The 19,355-nt window shown below is 38.9% G+C and overlaps 1 protein-coding gene across 1 annotated transcript in view; it reads left to right on the forward strand.

Annotated features, from left to right (window-relative positions):
- Positions 1-17,319, forward strand: part of GPC3 (glypican 3) — a 1,007,260-nt gene extending 989,941 nt beyond the window's left edge. The window contains exon 8 of the mRNA XM_077493112.1: positions 16,958-17,319. Coding sequence (XP_077349238.1) covers positions 16,958-17,139 — 182 coding nt within the window. The 3' untranslated portion in view covers positions 17,140-17,319. The remainder of the gene's footprint in view (positions 1-16,957) is intronic.
- The last annotated feature ends 2,036 nt before the right edge of the window (positions 17,320-19,355 follow it).

Raw genomic sequence — 19,355 nt, forward strand, 5'->3', positions numbered from 1 at the left:
TCGAGACTTGTATCATGTAAGCTGGGGTTCAAACAGGAGCTGCAAGGTAAGGAGGAAAGGGAAACCTAGAGACAAATTCTTTTTTTCATATTCATTCGATAAATATAATCTTATCAACTGTCTGGTATGGTACAGGAGCTTATTTGATTAAAATAGGTTTTAATATTCTGGGAATATAACATATTACATTTCATTAAAAAGGTGTTAAATATTTATTAGTGAAAGGCTTATGTAATTGACCTAACAGGAGAACAACAATGTTGATTCTGAGGGAGATTCCTTATAAGGAAAACATCTGTGTCATGTAAACCTCTACTGGGGAAGTATGGATCCTGCCAAGGCTAAACTCTCCTTTGAAAATACTAGCTCCCTGGCTGTCATACTGATCCAATAGCTTCTAAGTCATGAATTTGGAACAAATATGTAGAGTAGAAGTTTTGGCCTTATTCTATTCTGGAAAAAGCACATACAGCAGAAGAGACTGTCTAAAAGCATAGAGAGGGACAAATGATTGGCATTTTAACTAATTCCATAATTTTTTTTTTGCTAGAAAATAACTCAGAACCCTAAACACACACATATATTTATATTATATATATATATATATATATATATATATATATATATAACATTTTAGGTAGAGGGCCTAGAGAAAAAAACATACATTTTAATGAATATTAATGCAAAAAAACAAAATATATAACCAAATTATAAAAGATGATGTTATGCCGAGTAAATTAATACCTAACATGTCACACTTTAAAATTGCGCATGATTGTGGAATGGCGATGAGGGCTGAAAACTGGCAAATCCACACAGGGAACATCTGTACTGACAATTAGGGCACTGATCATCAGTGTTCTGATGATCAGTGCAGCCCCACTAGTGCTGCCAATCAGTGCTGCCTATCAGTGCCCATCAGTGCAGCCTCATAAGCGCACATCAGTGAAGGAGAAAAATAAATTATTTACAACATTTTATAACTGAAACATTTTTTTTTCAAATTGTTCAGTCTAAACACCTTGTTCGGTCGTAACACCTTAAAAAATACCATCAAAAGAAAGCTTGGTCTAAAAAAAATTACAATTGTATTTGGCTACAGTGTTGCATGACCATGCAATTGCCATTCAAAATGCGACAGTGCTGAAAGCTGAAAATTGGCTTGGGTGGGGAGTGCCAAGTAGGCAAGTGGTTACTTTAGCGCAGCTGTGCGTGGCTTTGCCTGATCAGTTGTATCTAGGCCTGGGATTGTTTACAAACATTACTACAAATTCCATCTGGATTCTTAGCAAATGGGAACATGTAGAAAGAGTACCATCAATTTCTTTTCCCTCACTGCTCTGTGGTTCAGCGGATGCTTGAATATTATACTGCCCACCCAAAAATCTTTTTTATTCTAACACTTGCCTTTCAATGACATATCACCATTGTGTAACAACCAGGTAAGGCACAGCATGCAAACAATGAGGGCCCTTTCAAACCTTTTGTATTCTGTTGCGGTGCATTATAGTTTACGTGTGTCATTTCATTCTTCAGTGGCATGCCAATGCATGGCTAGGGACCAAAAGCCAGGTTCATTTCAAAGGAATGGCACCTCAATACACAACTCTGTCTTGCAGTTATTATTATTATACAGGACTTATAAAGCACCGACAGTTTACGCAGCGCTTTACAACATTAGACAGTTAGGCAAATTTTACTGTGCTTTACTGCAAAACATCAGTCTGAAAGGGCCTTAAATGTTAGTATTGTGTAAAAGGCGATCATTTTCTTAACAGTAGGTGGTATATTTAAAGATTTTGGGAGGAATGTTACTGAAAGTAGCAGTCGCAGAGTTTGTATACTTGTGCATAACACTGTAGAAGATGTGTTTATTCTACCGGGCTAGTTTATCTCATGGAAGATAACAGCACCATATGCCATGTTATTCTATTGAATTGATTCATGGCTTCCTTAGACATTTTGATAAATCTGCTACATAATGAGGAGATCAAGTCTGCCAAGATAAACTGAGTCTTTAAGTTATATATGTTAACACCACTGCTTGTTGGGCACTGCTGGTTTTTATTTTATTTTTTTGCTTCAGTGCTGACAGATGTGCCTATAAGCCTGTTAAGGCATGTATGTGTCTAATCTTAAATACAACTTATGCCTACATCTGTAACATATGAAGTTATATTGAGCTTTTTTTTTATTTTATTTTTTTAAATTTGTAGTAATAGTTCATTTTTCAAATTAAACTTTTGAGGTAGTTTCTCCCCCTCCCAAGTATCCGGTCATGGCTAAATATGGGCCAGTGTCCATATAAGGGCACTGAGGTCACCAGCTTCCCACCCCCTTTGTGTGCTGTGGGGTAGGGAATGACCCAGCCTGCAGCCGATTGGATTAACCACTTGCCAACCACTGTCTGCAAATATACGTTGGCAGAATGGCACGACTAGGTAAAGTAACGTACCAGTACCAAAAGTGGATTACCGCTTTTGGTACTGAAATCTCACCCTGAGCCAGACTCGGGAATACTGCCAGGGAGGTTAATGGGATTTTTTTTTAAACAAAAGACATGTAGCAGAATACATTTTGGCCTACATTTATGAAGAAATTCGATTTTATAAATTTTTTTATGGGATAGATTTTATAGCAGAAAGTAGAAAATATTGTCTCTTTTTCAAAAATGTTAGTCTGTTTTTGTTGATATAATAAAAAAACAAAAAAAAAAAAAACGGTAGTGATCAAATACCACCAAACGAACTATTTGTGTGAAAAATTTATAAAAATTTTATTTAGGTACAGTGTTGCATGACTGCTCAATTACCAGTTAAATTAGCCTAGTTCTAAATGGCAAAAAATTGCCTGGTGGTTAAGTGTAATTTCCGAAGCAGGCTATCAATCAACAAAGCTATGCTTACACAGGAATCGGACCACCTATAGTTATGGGAATAACGGTAGTTACTTGATTTAAAAAAAAAAAGGTCATATTGGGTGACTGTCACCTTATGTCTATGGTTTAATTAAAATGGAACTCCAGTGCTAAGGTTCACTGTATATGTTTACTTCCAAATAATTTGTTTATCCAGCCATTCTTGTTATAAACATAACTGACAGATTGCTTTCATTGTGTCTATGTGACTCTGGTATACTGCTGCTTCACATCCACCTAAAACTGAAAACTGACCGATTGCTTTCATTCCGTCTATGTGTATCTGGTATGCTGCTTTCACCATCTGTAGCCCCGTCCGCATTATTGTGAGGTTTATGTTGTTGTTTGGTGCCTTACCTAAATTATGGGCTGATCTTAATCTTGACAACTCTGTCCTCCTACAAGTCTAATTCTGATGTGAAAAGTTTGCTCTGCTAGCCAGGTGTCCTTTATTAACACCTGATTGAACAGTTGACAAATACCACCCCTCCCCCCCCTTTACAGTATAAAGCTAGACCACCTTTATGGGGGAAGTACATGGCTGGAGGACACATCGCTGGGAGTTCTTCCTGTAAGTGGGGTCTTTATTTAAGTGGGCACACTTTAGCTGAGCTTCAGCCATTGCACGAAGCAAAAATGCACAGTAAACTGCTTTAAAAAGCACCAAACAGACTGCAGGGACCATGTTTTCCCATTCAGCGCTATCAACAGTTAAAATACACACAATTTAATTTTTATTTATCTTCCTCTCAAAACTAAACTCCCCTTCTCTTGCATCCTGTGGAATGCCAACTCTGTCCTTAAACTTTTTATCATTAACTCCTTTTATCTACTTACTGTTACTGAAACCTGGCTTCATGAATCCAACACTTGCTTCCATCTCCCATGATGGCCATCTCTGGACTCACTCCCCCTATTCCCCACATAGCACCTTTCAGGTACTTCACCCAGCTCCCTCTATGTCACACCTCATTTGAGGCTCATTACATTGTTTAGATTTTCTCCATTTTTTTTTAAGGATAGCTGTGATTTACCAGCCCTATGGACCAGTATTAATATATTCCTTGATGACTTCTCTGCCTGGCTACCCTACTTTCTCTTCTGAAATCCCACAATCATTCTTGGTGACTTAAACATCCCTGGTAACCCCCCTGCTACTTCTAAGACCCCTTTCACACTGAATCGCTTTTCAGGCGTCTTTTCACGCTTAAATAAAGCAACTGAAAATCTCACAAAGTAAAATCAATGGATGCTTTCACACTGGGGCGGTGCGCTGGTGGGGCGGTAAAAAAAAGTCCTGCAAGCAGCATCTTTGGAGCGCTTAAAGTGCCTCAAAAACGCCCCTCTCCATTGAAATAAATGGGCAGTGCTTCAAAAGCTCATGAAAAGTGCTTCAAAAGTGCCGCAAAATAGTTTGAGTCATGTGACCTTAAAAAAAAGCGCACCAATAAAAGTGCCCAACGTTTTATGGGCAGTTTTCAAGCGCCTCAGTGTGAAAGGGGTCTAAATGTTTCAGTCTAACCACTGTATACATGCTTCAGCTTACGCTCAACAACCTCAGTCTTCTATTCTTCTACCTATGCACTCCACGCAACTTCTCCAACAATCCTTATCTCTGTCTCCCTATCTTCCACCACCTTTAAAAGCCTTCATTTGACCCCACCAATCGTTACAACTTACGTCTCATCTCCTTGCTCCCCTTTTTCTTCAAACACTGTGAATGTCTGGTCTACAACTAACCACTTCACTGAGAATAATCTTCTTGATCCTCTTCACTCTGGATTTTACCCTCAACACTCAGAACACAGAAACTGCTTTCCTAAAAACACACAATTTAATTAAATGGCTAAAACCAATGGGCATTATTCTGTACTCCTAATCTTGGACCTCTCTGCTGCCTTTGACACAGTTGACCACCCACTTCCTGCTCAAAAAAAACTCCTCTTCTTTGGTCTCCATGACTGTACTCTTTGCTGGTTCTCATCCTACATATCCCACTGCACCTTCAGCCTCAATTACAATTTTACTTCCTTATCTCCTTCTCTCTGTTAGGGTCCCACCAAGATTATGGTCTTGGACCTGTCCTATTTTCAATCTAAACCTCCTTACTAATTTACTAACAGACACATCAGTCTGGATGTCACACCACTTCCTCATCTAAAACCAAACCTCTCCCTGTGTGCCAGGTTGCTAAGTTATCATGGACTTTGAATTATCCTTTGCACCCCACATCCAATCACTGTCCAAAGCTTGCTTCCCCAACCTATGTAACCTCTCCAAAATACACTCCTTCCTAAACAATGACACCACAAAGCTTCTAATTCACGCTCTAGTCCTCTTTCACCTCGACTACTGCAGATCCTCCCTCTTTGGCTTACCTTTACATAGCCTATCCCCTTTCAATTCATTATGAATGCTGCTGCCAGACTCGCCCACCTTACCAATCATTCAGTGTTTGCTACTCCTCTCTTCCAATCCCGCCACTGGCTTCCGCTCACCCAAATTAAATTCAAAATACTGACAACTTACAGAGCCATCCACACCTTGTGCCCCTAGCTACATCACTAACCTAATCTCAAAATACCAACCAAAATAGTTTTTTGTTCCTCTCAAGACTTCCTGATCTCTATATCTCATCACCTCCTCCCATGCTTACTTCCAGGATTTCTCCAGAGGCTCTCCCTTTCTATGAAACTCCCTACCCTTATCTGTCTGAGCATCTCCTATTCTGTCCACTTTTAAGCAGTCCCTGAAAACACGTCTCTTCAGTGAAACCGATCCTACCACACCTAATTACTGTACTTTTATTTTTTTCATTAAACCATCCCCCACAGCGATTACCTTTTGTATCAATTGACCCTCCCTCTTAGATTGTAAGCTCCAACGAGCAGGGCCCTCCAATTCCTCCTGTATTAAATTGTATTGTAACTGTATGGTCTGCCCTCATGTTGTAAAGTGAGGTGCAAACTGTTAATAATAATAACTGTCAGGATGATTACTCTGCTACTTTCTGGTTTAGTTCCCTTCTCAATAAACAGAGGTGATTATGTTGATTTGCTGTCCATTCAGCATACTTGGGCTGGAGAGGTGACATAAGTGTCTTTCGCCTGCCTAGCTGTGGAATGTGACAGAAGTACAGAAGTCAAGGTTTTCTGTGCAGATTTACAAATACTTTGACAGGTAATTCCGTTAACCTATTTGTATTTTAACAATCCATTTGTATCTCCCACATCTGTTAGATCTGAGGCTTTCTTGCACTGGGATTCCCAAGGACAATAATGCTTTTAACAAAGCAAAATGAATCGACTAGAACAAAGTTTCCACTCACTGATTTGTTTACAATGGAATGATCAAACTAAGACTGTGATGCCTCTTAATTGAAGGGTCACAGTGCCATTTACACCTGATAATTTTCTTTTTCACACCAATAATACAAATGTTACTTTGTAACCTGGAAAATAATCTTATCAGCAAGTACCTGGAGTCTGAACTAATAATGTACATGTGTAAAGTCCATGAACAACAATAGCTCTGACAGAGCAACTTCCCATACCTGCTGATGGGTTGCAAATGTAATTATTGTGCTGTTTACTGTCCTAAATAGGCATACATAGAATGGGGCTAATTCACTAAGCTAATCAGTTGTGTTAAATGTGCTTGTTATTTTGTTTCACAAAAATGTGCTCATCAAAGCATCTTATTTAAACATACAGACTGAATAGGTCTTTATGTTTAGATCTTCACGTGAGAATATTTATTTTTAACCATTAAAACATTTTTAGTGAATCTGATTTTTTTTTCATCTCATCCACATATTTTATCTCCACATTAATTTAGCCCCATTTTCTTTTCTCTTCACTAGACACATCGGCGATATTTAAATGTCACATTGTCAGAAGAGTGCAAGGGCTTAGCCTCTTCCTGAAATTGCTAGTTGACTGGCTATCATGCTTACCCAGTAGCTAAAATACTTACTTGTGCCATTAACCTGAAACAAATAAGCACATTGGCAATGTCAGGGAAACACCACTTATTTGTTTACTTGCCCTGGGGTTAACGAATTGAAATACTGAAGCAAATCGGATCAATATATGGCCAGGCATCTAGCATTTGAAAAAAAGAGACATTACCCATGGCAGCCTATGTTTCTCTCAGGTAATATAAGAAAACACCTGTGCAAATGTTTTTGTGAACAGTTTTTATGTGCCAGATGGCTAAAAATATAAATAAGTTTTATAAGGTGCATCTGGAAATGCAGATGAGTAAGATAGATTTAGGGCTGCAACTAGCTATTATTTTCATAATCGATTAGTTGGTTGATTATTGTTTCAATTAATCGGATAATAACCTTGAAAATAGTGTGGTGTATAATTTAGTTAATATGTAAAATAAAAAAAAGGCAATTTATTCTTAAATATCTATATGCAGTGGTAAATATATATAACCAACTATATGGTTAGGAAGAAAAATCCCTAAGAATAACCGACAGAAGAGATATACTGTATATACTATAAGAGGTTGAATCTGGTAGATATCATCATACTCAGAGATCAAATTTTTTATTTAAATAAAAAAAAAAACTTTTTTGCAGATTTTTAGACAGAATTGTAATATATTATGTATGATAGACTTCCTTGTCATAGGCAGGTGGCTTGATAAAAGCTACCTGCGACTGCTGTCACTTATGCTGGCTATACAAAATGTCTTTCTTCCAAAAAAAAAAATTTCATTTTAACAACGTTCATTCAATTTTCTAATCACTAGTGGGGTCAAATCGACGTTCGTTTTTGACCACAGTGATTAGAAAATTTGAAGCAGCAGAATAGAAAACTTCTTGGTCAAAGGAATTTTCACACAGTGTATGTGGTTTTCGTTCATAAATTACATTACCGTATTTTCCGGCGTATAAGACGACCTTTTACACTTAAAAAAACTGAGCAAAAAGGAGGGGTCGTCTTATACGCCGGGTCCGCTGCTGGGATGCCTTCTGGCTGTCCGGTAATACTGTATGTAGCTTCGGCTACATACAGTATATACCACTGAACCAATCCCAGTGAGCGATGTATTCAAATGAATACAGAGCCTGCTCGGATTGGAGCAGCAATCTCTGCCAATCCGAGCAGGCTACACACAGTAGCCTGCTCCGATTGGCTTTGAGAGTGAGGCGCGGGCTGATGATGTAACAGCCTCCGCCAATCCCAGCAGGCTTTGTATTCATTAATAGAATACATTGCTCGCCGTGATTGGCTCCAGCACCAGAAGGAAGAAGGAAATGGCTCCAGCAAGAACGAAGAAGAAGAGGGATATGAAGCGTCGGAAGCCTCGGAATCGGGGGTCGTCTTAAACGGTGAGTACGGGCAAAACATTTTAACTGTGCAGGTTTTTAGGGGGTCGTCTTATATGCCGGGTCGTCTTATACGCCGGCAAATACGGTACTTTTAACACAAATGTTAAAAGCAAGTGAAATTTTCAAACAACATTCTTTCATTCAGCGAATGTACAAGGATTTTTCATATGAATATTCTCGTTCAAAAATAGATATGTGTAAGGCTTGGTTCACACTTACGCAGTTTGCTTTTGATCCATTTCTGCAGTGCTTTTTGCTGTGCGTCTTGCGTTTTTGCACACACGATTTTGCTGCGATTTGCTTTTTGTATTTACTATGCTTTTTTTTTTTGACCAATTTGCTGTTGGGCAGATTCAAAAATGCAAATTGTGGCAAATATGCACTACATGCTTTTCTACAGCTTCTCCATTGAAGTCTATTGAACCAAAAAAGCAGTGTTTTGCAATGAAAAATCTCCTCGACCCTTTCCAAATACGCAGCAGCTGAAAAAAAAGCATAGATGTGAATGTATCCCATAGGAAACCATGTTAAATGAACTGTAGTGCGTTTCTGCAAAAAGCGACAAAAACTCATAGGTGTGAACCAGGCCTAAGACGTTTAGTAGCAGCATGCCTTTTGTATCACCTGTCATAAAGGGGTTAAAAAAAACAATGAGCCCTTTTAATGCACAAAAAGAACAGCTAATTACTACTATAAGGGGTTCAGTTATACTGTGAACCAATGAAAGTATTAATATATATTACTTATATCTATATTATATATATCTATATTATATATATATATATATTTTTTTTTTTTGTCATGTTTCAACCAAAAACGTAAATTAATTTTATGTGATAGACCAACACAAAGTGGCACAAATGCACGCCACACTTTCCAGATATTTGTAAAAAAAATTGAAAACTATTTATCATTTTCCTTCCACTTCAAACTTATGTGCCACTTTGTGTTGATTTATGAAATAAAATCCCAATAAAATAAATTTACATTTGTGGTTGGAACATGATAAAATGTGAAAAAATTTCAAGGGGTATGAATACTGTTTCAAGGCACTCTATGGGCATTTTAACTAGGAGTCAGATGTGAAGCTATATGAAGGGTAGAAGGGAGATATAAATCTTTACTACTAAAGTAGTACTAAAAGCTGAGACTTTTTTTTCATGGATATGATCATTTTAAATATAATGCACAATACTGGTAAAAGTTTAATGTAAATGTAATTGTAATGCCTTCTATTACCTCCAGTTTATCAGCCTCCACCTTCTCTGGGTTCAGATGCTGATCTTCCCTACACAGAGTCTTTAACCACTTCCCTACCTGCCCATTGTCATATGACGCCCACAGATGGGATCTCCCATCCTGGGTTGGTGTCATATGACGTCCTCGCCCCCCCATGCCACCGCAGAAGCCGATGCGCATGCTCGGTGGCCGCGATGTCCGCCGAGCACTCGTGATCACTCGTTACAGAGCAGGAATGTGAATCTGTGTGTGTAAACACACAGATCCACGTCCTGTCAGGGGAGAGGAGACAGATCCTGTGTTCCTAGTATATAAGAACACTGATTGGTCTCCTCCCTTAGTCAGTCCCCTCCCCCCACAGTTAGAATAACTCCCTATGTAACACATTTAACTCCTTGATTACCCCCTAGTGTTAACTCCTTCCCTGCCAGTAACATTTATACAGTAATCACTGCATATTTATTGTACTGATCGCTGTATAAATGTCATTGGTCCCAAAAATGTGTCAAAAGTGTCAGATCTGCCCGTCACAGTCACAATAAAAAATCACAGATCGCCGCCATTACTAGTACAAAAAAAATTATAACAATAAAAATGGCATAAATCTTTTACCAAAGATATGTAAGAGAATACATATCGGCCTAAACTGAGGAAAACATTTTTTTTTTTTTTTTTTTTTTTTTATTTGGGATATTTATAATAGCAAAAAGTAAAAAATATTGTGTTTTTGTTTTTTTCAAACTTGTCGTTCTTCTTTTGTTCATAGCGCAAAAATTAAAAACCGTAGAGGTCATCAAATACCACCAACAGAAAGCTCTATTTGTGGGAAAAAAAATTATTTGGGTACAGTGTTGCATGACCGTGCAATGGTGGTTAAAGTAATTTTCTTATTTTTTTTTTTTTTTTTTTAACAACAAACATGTAATACTTACCTGCTCTGTGTAATGGTTTTGCACACACACGATGGCGTGTTTGCCGTTTTTTCGGTTTAGGGCTTCCCTTTAAGTCCATACCAGGTGACAGGGCTGGCAAGGTGTCAATCTCGCCGCTGAAGGCGACAACATTGACTTCCTTCGCTAGTGCCGGCTACCTGGAGCCACGTTCAAAATGAATAGACTTTCCTTTATGTGTGGGCAAGTCCGTTCCTTTCAAAAGTCCGGCCATAGTCCGGCAGTTTGTCCACCACACCTAGTCCGCCGGAAAAGTCCGGTCATGGGTGGGCAGGTCTGCTCGTTTTGAAGTCCGGCGGACCTCTGCTTCAAAGTCCGGAGGTTTGTCCGCCGGACTAAGTCCACCAGATAGTTTGATCGTGTGTACGCAGCATGAGTGTCAAAGTCAATAATGAAGGACTTGCTTACTGTGACTAAATTCAGAGAATAGCCATTCACGATTGGATGTTCACTCAAGTTGGAATAGTCCCTCTTTCACAAGGCCTAGCAACCAACAAGGTGCTTTACTCAGGAACAAGCCTCTGCCACAGATGTTGTTGTAGAGCATTCATGAAACTAAAACTTGTAAAACACTCGTGTGATACCTGGATCTTTCAGCCAGCTTGGCGATACCCACGAGACTTGATTCACTTAGGTACTTCAGCCCCACCAGGCTCTTGCTAAGAAGCCAACCCGTACGTGGCCTTCTTCTGAAGATTCCTCCCCTGGATAGTTACAAAGTTACTGGGCCTCTCCAACTATCGGAGATGGCACCGGACCACCTCAGAATCCTTCTTTTGTTTCCTTGCCTCGGGTTAGCCAGCCCTGAGACATTAAGTCGGGTGGATCCGCACCCCAGGCCATAGCCTTCCTGGGGGCTGATCAGGAGGACCAGGACCATGAAGTCAGTACATCCTTCTGGTCCGGAACCCCAAACCACGTGACATCCGCATCTTAAATACCTTCTTCCAGAAAGCACAGCAAGAGCGCCACTCCCACTGGGCGGGCTCCGAGAGAGAGTAACCTTAAAGCGCCCAGCCAGACTGTGGTTCCATGCCTGCCAGAAGAGACAGTGGCCCCTGTGGCCAGGCTGAACATCCTATAGTCCAGTCAGACTGATGCTGAGTTCCAAATTTAGAACAATTGTACCCAAACCAAACCGCAGTTCAGGTGAAACCTTAACTTTCAAAAACATAGCACGTGCTCTTCAGGAGCTGGCGCTACAGAGGTCTATTCTATATGTGCCGATACATATGCGCTTGATATATATATTTTTTTCCATTCGTTTTTTATTTAAGAGATTTATAACATACAGTGACATAGAATGTTGAGGTTCTACACAAATTTTACATTCTTAAGATTGCAATACATGTTATCAAAGTCGTGATGTCAATACTCTCATTTGAAACATTTGTTCAGTAGTCGTCGTTTGATAACAAAAATCTCTTTGTGAAAGATTGGGTAATACAGAATAAAAAGTAAGAAAAGAAACAAATATCAGATAACATAACCTAAAACTAGTAGCGATAGTGTCGACATCTCAGCACGTTATTAATTTGTGAGTCAACCAGAGAGTTGGAGGTTACACTAATAACCTTCAGCAATTAAAAGCTTTTTCAGGTAACAAACATTAGCATTGACATATACAGTGCCATGTTAACATTGTAAGTCCACCCAGACAATATCTAGGTTCTCACACAAGTATAGGCAACTCCAGGAGCTGTATCTCAGCCCGATCGGGGTAATTTCCTGTAATCTACCGTTTTTTTTGTCCAGGATGTCCATAGCTTCCAGTGATAATCAAAAGCGCATTTGGTGTCTTGTCTACATGTCAATATATTCAAAAAAGGGGGAAATTATACTTCACCATGTTAATAAGTTAAGATACACTGGGTGCTAGGTTCGTCTTCCATTTTCTTGCTATAAGCATTCTTGCCGCTAATAGAATATGGGTAATAATTCTACGACAGTCAGGGGGGGAACAAGTCTACTCCAATATTGAGTATTGCTAGGGCTTCTGTAGGAGGGGTGATTATCCTAGTGATCTCAGAAATTATACAAAGCAGTTTATTCCAGAAACTTGTTAAATGCTTACATGACCAGAAGATATGCATAATCTGCCCCACCATTCTGTAGTCTCTCCAGCAAAGTGGGGCGTGTGTTGGGAGAAATTTCGAGATTCTGTATGGTGTGAGATATGACCTCAGAGTAATTTTGTGGGAGAGTTCCCAGTGGTTGGCACATTTAGAGGCCTGATAGATCATTTTAAAAGCTATTTTCCATTGGGCAGTAGTGAACGTGGTCCCCAAATCTTACTCCCATTTCAAGTATGGTGTAGACTTATGGAAGGTGAGTTTGTCTTGCAGGAGGTTGTAAAAGAGAGAGGTTCCTTTCATTGCGCAAGTTTCACTCGTAAGGTATTGTCAGCTTTGTGTGTGTATGTATATATTGGGGTGGTGAGAGAATTTATAAAGTACGAAACCCGAACATGTGTGAAGTTCTCTGTATTAGGTATACCAAACTCAGTTTGGATTTCTTTGAAGGGCTTGAGGGGCCTTCCCTGGAGCATTTGGTTTAGATCAAAAATTCCTTCCTCCTTCCACCTTTAGAGAGACAGGTTCGGGATTGACAATTCTAAGGCCTCTAGGGGAACAGAGACTAGGATCTTTTGTGCTAGGGGGAGATTTAAAGACTGAAAGATTCTCCAAGCTTCTAATGAAGCCTGGGTGGGGAGAGGCATCTGTCTCAACGAGCCAGGCTTCCAAGTGTCCAGCAGCAATAAATTCTTGAGAGACGAAGTGGAGGTGCAGAATTGTTCAATATCAACCCATCTTTTAACTGGACCAGCAACGTAGTTGAGACATATGAGTCGCCACCCAGTAATCTCGTAGATCAATCATGCCCATACCTCCTGCAAACTTGTGCTTTAAAAGTTGGGCATGGGAGCTATGGGGTTTCATATTCGGCCAAATCCGTGCTCTCAGTAATTTAGTGAGCGCTGCGAAGTGTGTTTGTTTAAGTGGTATGGGAAGTGTTTCCTTAATAGGTACAATATTTGGGGCAATGCAAACATTTTGAAAGCAGCCAGATGCCCTGTCCAGGAAAGCTCATATTTAGTCATTTTTGGGCCTCTTTTAATAGCTTGCTAATAAGAAGGGAGTGATTGATATCCGCTAGTTATGCAACGTCCACAACCAGTCGGATACCCAGGTAAGGCATTCCTTCAGTGCTCCATGTGTATGCATAGGAAGCTTAGAGCTTTTTGCGTAGATTCGCATTTACTCCTAGATCTAAAACCAGTGATTTAGGAAAATTTACTTTATAGTAAGATATTGCGTTAAAAGTTTCAAGAACTTTGTGTGTTGCTGCTAAGGAGGCCGCTGTTTTTTTTTCGGAAGATAATCATGTCATCAGCAGATTTATGACATGAGAGTTAGTCTGGAAGGTAAAGCCTATGATTTGGGGTGATGTTCTTATTGCCTCCGCTAGGGGTTCAATTAATAATCTGAAAATACTCGGAGACAGGGGGCAACCCTGTTGGGTTCCATTTGTGATTAAAAAGGGGGAGGACAACGTGTTAGAGGTATACACGTTCACCGAAGGTGCAGAGTATAGCTGCTTGATATTTTTGAGACAATAGGGTACCTACAGCCATTAGTGTCTGAGGCTTACTGGTGTAGAATAATTGCACAGTTTATGAGAACCTTGTCCAATGGGTATTATTTTCCCTCCAATAAACCAGAAGGAGGAGCAGGCAATGTGAGTGAAGGTTGCAACAATGTGAGTGATAACCTTTAGTAACGCTGTCCTTTAAATAAATCCTTTACTTTTAGTGCAGTCCAACTGGGATAAAAGATACCTTCAGCCCCACCCCAGCAATCTTTCTGCATGTGCATGCCACAGCCTCATTTATTATTGGTTGCCTTATAATTGTGGCCTCCAGAAGTTCCTTAGTGTATAACTTATAGGAATGAATGGTGGCCTAGCATGCATGTGCATAATGAAGAAGTGCTGGCTGGAACCATGTTGGAGTAACAGGCGCTGGACTGGGAAGAGGCAATATCCAGGGTGGGCTATATAATTAAGGGTGGTTGAGATACTAAAGTTGAAGTTCTTCAGTTAAAAAGATTATCCCATGGAAAATATACCAATGATTTTTCTGCTGACAACAATGTGTTGCAAAGAGAACAGTACAAGTGGTCCCTTCTAATACGAACCAAATATTCAACTCAGATTTATCATGCCAGTAAATTACATAAAAACAAAGCCTTATCAGCAGCTTAAAAGTTGGCACACTTGGAGATCTGTGTCCTGCATTGTTTATTAGAACGTAGGAGGTAAAATTGAAACAAAAGTTGAAATTGGACATGTCAGAACAAGATTGCCAAATAATAATATCTTCAAACCTCAGGCACACCAGGCCTAAATAGATCAATCTGTTTTCAATGGACAGACAGAGCTTTCTCCACTTACATGAATGCAAAAAAACAAAAAACAACTCAACTCTTAATTTACTAAATACAGACTCTACTGGCATTCCCATACCCTGGGAGATTAAATTATTACAATATTTATTCAATAAATGAGTCATTTATCATAGTTATCTAAACTTTGCATGCTTTAGTTTAACAGATAAGAGATAGTGTTTGCATTTGGCTGAGGATTGACAGGACAGATATTCAGTTTATGCTGCATTAGGAAGACTAAAATAACAGATTTTACTACTGTTTTCAATTTGTGAATAAGAAACTGATGACTGCATGCCGCTAAAGTTATATTTTTGTTGTAGGAAAACTATAAAAGTATTTTAAAGAGATGTTCCAGGCAAAGCTGAAAAATTATCCTTAAAATGTTTTAAATGAAACTTTGGCTATCCACTTATTATTAATAGAGACTGGGGTGGTTTACTAAAGGAGTTTAGAATCTTTACACACAAGTTGGTTGAATATTTACTTCAATTATCCAATCATGTTCTAATCAATTTATGTTCAATTTGAATACCCACCTTGCTTGATGTGTAGATGAAATAAGTAAACTGGAATTTAGATAATTGGATAACTGAATAGTCACACAATGTATTGTGTAAAGTGGATGTAAACCATATTCATGAAATTTGACCTAGGTACATATCTGTAGTGTTTACTTATCGCTCTCCAAAGCCCCAAGTCTTGTGTCTTTCAGCTGCTCAGTTGTTCTGTTATCAGCATGATAACTTCTGACAAGCTCTCCAACAATCGAGATAAAACCAGCCTGAAACTTCTGTCAGGGATGGTGTATATAATTAGATTAGCAGACAGCTGGTCTATTCACAGCACAGCTCTGCACATTCTTTCCTTCGCCTATGTGCGGGGGTGTGCCTTTCCTCTTATCAGCTGTTACACAGTGTATGCCAAGACTCCACACCCAGTGGTGGAACAGGAAGAACAAATTCTTAACATGATGTGCACTTTCTAAATAGTCTAGAAAGTTGAAGACAGCACATATACAAGTAAAACTTATGGAGGGAGATTTGTGTCATCGCTGTGTATCATCTGAGGCTGTTCATTTCACTGGGTATATGTGAGGGTTTACATCTACTTTAAAATTCTCAACACCTTTATCAAAATCGGCCTCTAGTTTCATAGTTAGTTAGGTTGAATAAAGACACCAGTCCATCCAGTTCAACCTGAGTGAGTGTCTACAATTGTCCCTATCCTTGTACACTCACATTGATCCCTACCCTCAAGGAGCTCACAATCCACGGTCCCCATTCATATACTAGGGCCAATTTTTGGACAGAAGCCAATTAACCTACCTGCATGTTTTTGGAGTGTGGGAGGAAACCGGAGTACCCGGAGGAAACCCACCCAGGCACAGGGAGAACATGCAAACTCCAGGCAGGTAGTGTTGTGGTTGGGATTTGAACCAGCGACCCTTCTTACTGCTAGGTGAGAGTGCTAACCACTACACCACTGTGCTGCCCAAAATCGGCCTCTCTGTCTCTAGAAAAAATAAAAAAATTGTTACAGGTATAAAATGGGAAGCTTAAAAAAGTCTGTAGATGTGGCTAAATAATGAGTTGTCCTGACTGACAAAGCTGTTTTCAAGTTCCTCTCACCATACATTTTGGTCCATCATTATGATAGACTACCATACTGGCAAGTAGTAATGTGCTTTCAGGAGCTTTTATTTTTTATTTTTTTAAGGAGTCTTTATCCTCCAAGCATTGCTATAGTGCTGGACCACATACATTTTGTTTTCAGGGAATTCTGGAACATGCTTGCTTGTAATGCTAGAGCACCTTCCTCTCACCCAACCACTAATCAGATTTTAACCTTCCTTCAAGTTTGAATGTAATTGGTGGTGCAGGGAGTGCACAATGTGTTCCATGCTCACAATGGAGGCAAGTATTGGTTCCATTGAGTTATTTCAGTAGCTTCTGTTTTGCTGTTGAAACTGTAGTGCTTTCTAAAAGCTATATAAATATGCATTGTAGATACTGCTTAGGGTTTTATGTTAATTACAATTCTCCCTCTTGTTTTTTAGATTCGGACTACGATTTGGACATGGATGATGTTCCATTTAATAAGCAGATGCGTAACCAGCAGGATCAGCATGGCAGAGACATCACTCACTCCCAGTCTGGAAGCCACACCATAAAGACTGTATCAGCTACACTGCTTGTTTCTCTCACTGTCACCATGTTAGGACTTGTCTCAGTGATCTAACGCCCTTATTTAACCCCTCCTTGTCCTGCTAGCTCCATTAACTTCCTGGCTGAATTTTACAGTTTATAACATTTCCTGGCTCATTGTAAAGTCTTCTCGAAGGAGAAATGAATTTTATAGGAGTAAATAATAGTGTATTAATAAAGACAATTTCTTTATTCAAAGACTTTTTAAACAAAAGCATTGTCTTGTTGTTCATTTTTGTTGCTTTCTGTTGTTTTGTTGAAAATGAGAGTGATCATATAATGTTTTAAAACGTTGTCCTATCACTTGCTTTCCCAGCAGATAACCTCGCATTGAACAGGCAGCAGAAAACTTGCCATGTAGCACAACATGTCTAGAAACTAATATTAGTTGGAAAGAGTTACATTTACTGGAAGACATTTAGTTTGCTTGTGCCCTAGACCCCTTTCACACTGAGCCAATTTATTACTCATGTTATCCATTTTTGTTATTCTTTTTTGCAATTTAATACTCCACCAATCTCTTTGCAGTCCTTTCTATCTACACACATGCTCTACATGTATTTTCTGATGGGACCTCCACCATGTATAGTCTCCACTGGAAGCACATATGACAGGGTGACAACACAGTAGAGCAATTGAGAGACGAGAGCAAAGTATTGTTCCCCTTAACATGGTGTATCTGAATCATAAAATACTATTTTAGTAAAAGCCACTGTACTTTTAGGCTTCATGTACACTACAGCTACTAAACTTGAGTTTAGAAGCTTTTGGTGTTTTTTTGGCTAAGCTCCTAAACTCAACTTTATAAAAAGCCTAACAGTACATTAGTTTGAAAAAAGTGCAATATTAAAAATTAGGCGTCATAGTACATCTATTTTTTTGATTTATAAATGCATTTTTTTTTTTTTACAAACAGCACTTAAGCAGTGATGTTCAATCCAAGCACACAGATAAGTCTATATGGCATGACAGATAAATAATTCTTGCTGGAACAAGTATGCCCGAACATGTCAAAGTATGTGTAAGTCCTAACAATGAGCTTCTCTTTTTTGCTCCCCTTTGGTCTGTTAAATTTACCATTGGAAGGTTTTTGTTATATCTGACAAGTGCAAAAAACTGTTGATTTTCTCAGCAGTTCAGAGATGTGCTGTATTCTCTGCACACTTCATGTGTTATCCAAGGAGTCTTTCTAGTTCTCAGATTTTTACAACATAATTGCTAATCATTCTGTAGTCCAAGATAAGAGCAGAAGTAGCTGAGTAGTTTAGCAAAAACACACTGGGCAGGGTTGACATTAAAGCCTTGTACAGGAGATCAGATTTTCCGACTAGAAATGTGTGATGGCAGGCTGTTGGCCGAAAATCCAACAGTTTGTATGCTCCATCGGACAATTGTTGTCGGATTTTCCAAAGACAAATGTTGGATAGGAGGCTGTAAAATTTCCCGCTGACAAATGCCTGTTGTCAGATTTTCCAAGCTTGTGTACACAAGTCTGACGGACAAAAGTTCAAAGTACAAACACGCATACTCAGAAGCAATGACAAGCCAGAAGCGGTCGGTCTTGTAAACTAGCGTTTGTAACGGAGAACTAACATTTGCGACGTGGCAAATTATGAAATCTCGAAATGCAGCGCACATTCTCTTCTTCTTTAATGGGATAATAATGAAGCTGCTTTGCTGGTGATACTGATATAGTTATTGCAAACAATTTCAAGTTTCAAGTGATATCAAAAATAATATTATTATGCTTTTTTTTTTTTTTTTGGGCAAGTTACCAAAAGAGCATTATCCTGTAGTTTAAGATCATAGATACAACGATGTTGGTGCCCCTTGTCAATTTTACATTGTATTTTTTTTTAAATGTAACTGCCTACTCCCAATGCACAATAAAAAAAAAAAAAAAATTTTATTGTGCATTAAAAAACAAACAAATAAAATTAGACATGCTATCTGCCAATAGAACTTAACCAAAAAGTGCGTTCTATGCATCCAAAAATAGAGAAAATATACCAAATCAAATCATTATTATTCAACCAAAAAATAAAATAAAAGCCTCATGTCCTGCATCTTAATATAAGGGGTCAACAATGCCAAGAGTTGGTGAAAGCAGGGGTCCGTCATCCGGACATAATTCCAAAAAACATCTGGATTATTCTTCTAGTGCTCCCGCAGCAAAGGCATAAGACATAATTGGTCACAATTAATGAAGTGACTAATTTTTGACCCAAGAACTCCTCCTCCTCCTGTTCC

Source organism: Lithobates pipiens, unplaced genomic scaffold (assembly GCF_037356315.1).
Source record: "Lithobates pipiens isolate NorthernLeopardFrog02 unplaced genomic scaffold, aLitPip1_a1.2 Scaffold_1, whole genome shotgun sequence".
Taxonomy (NCBI): Eukaryota; Metazoa; Chordata; class Amphibia; order Anura; family Ranidae; genus Lithobates; species Lithobates pipiens.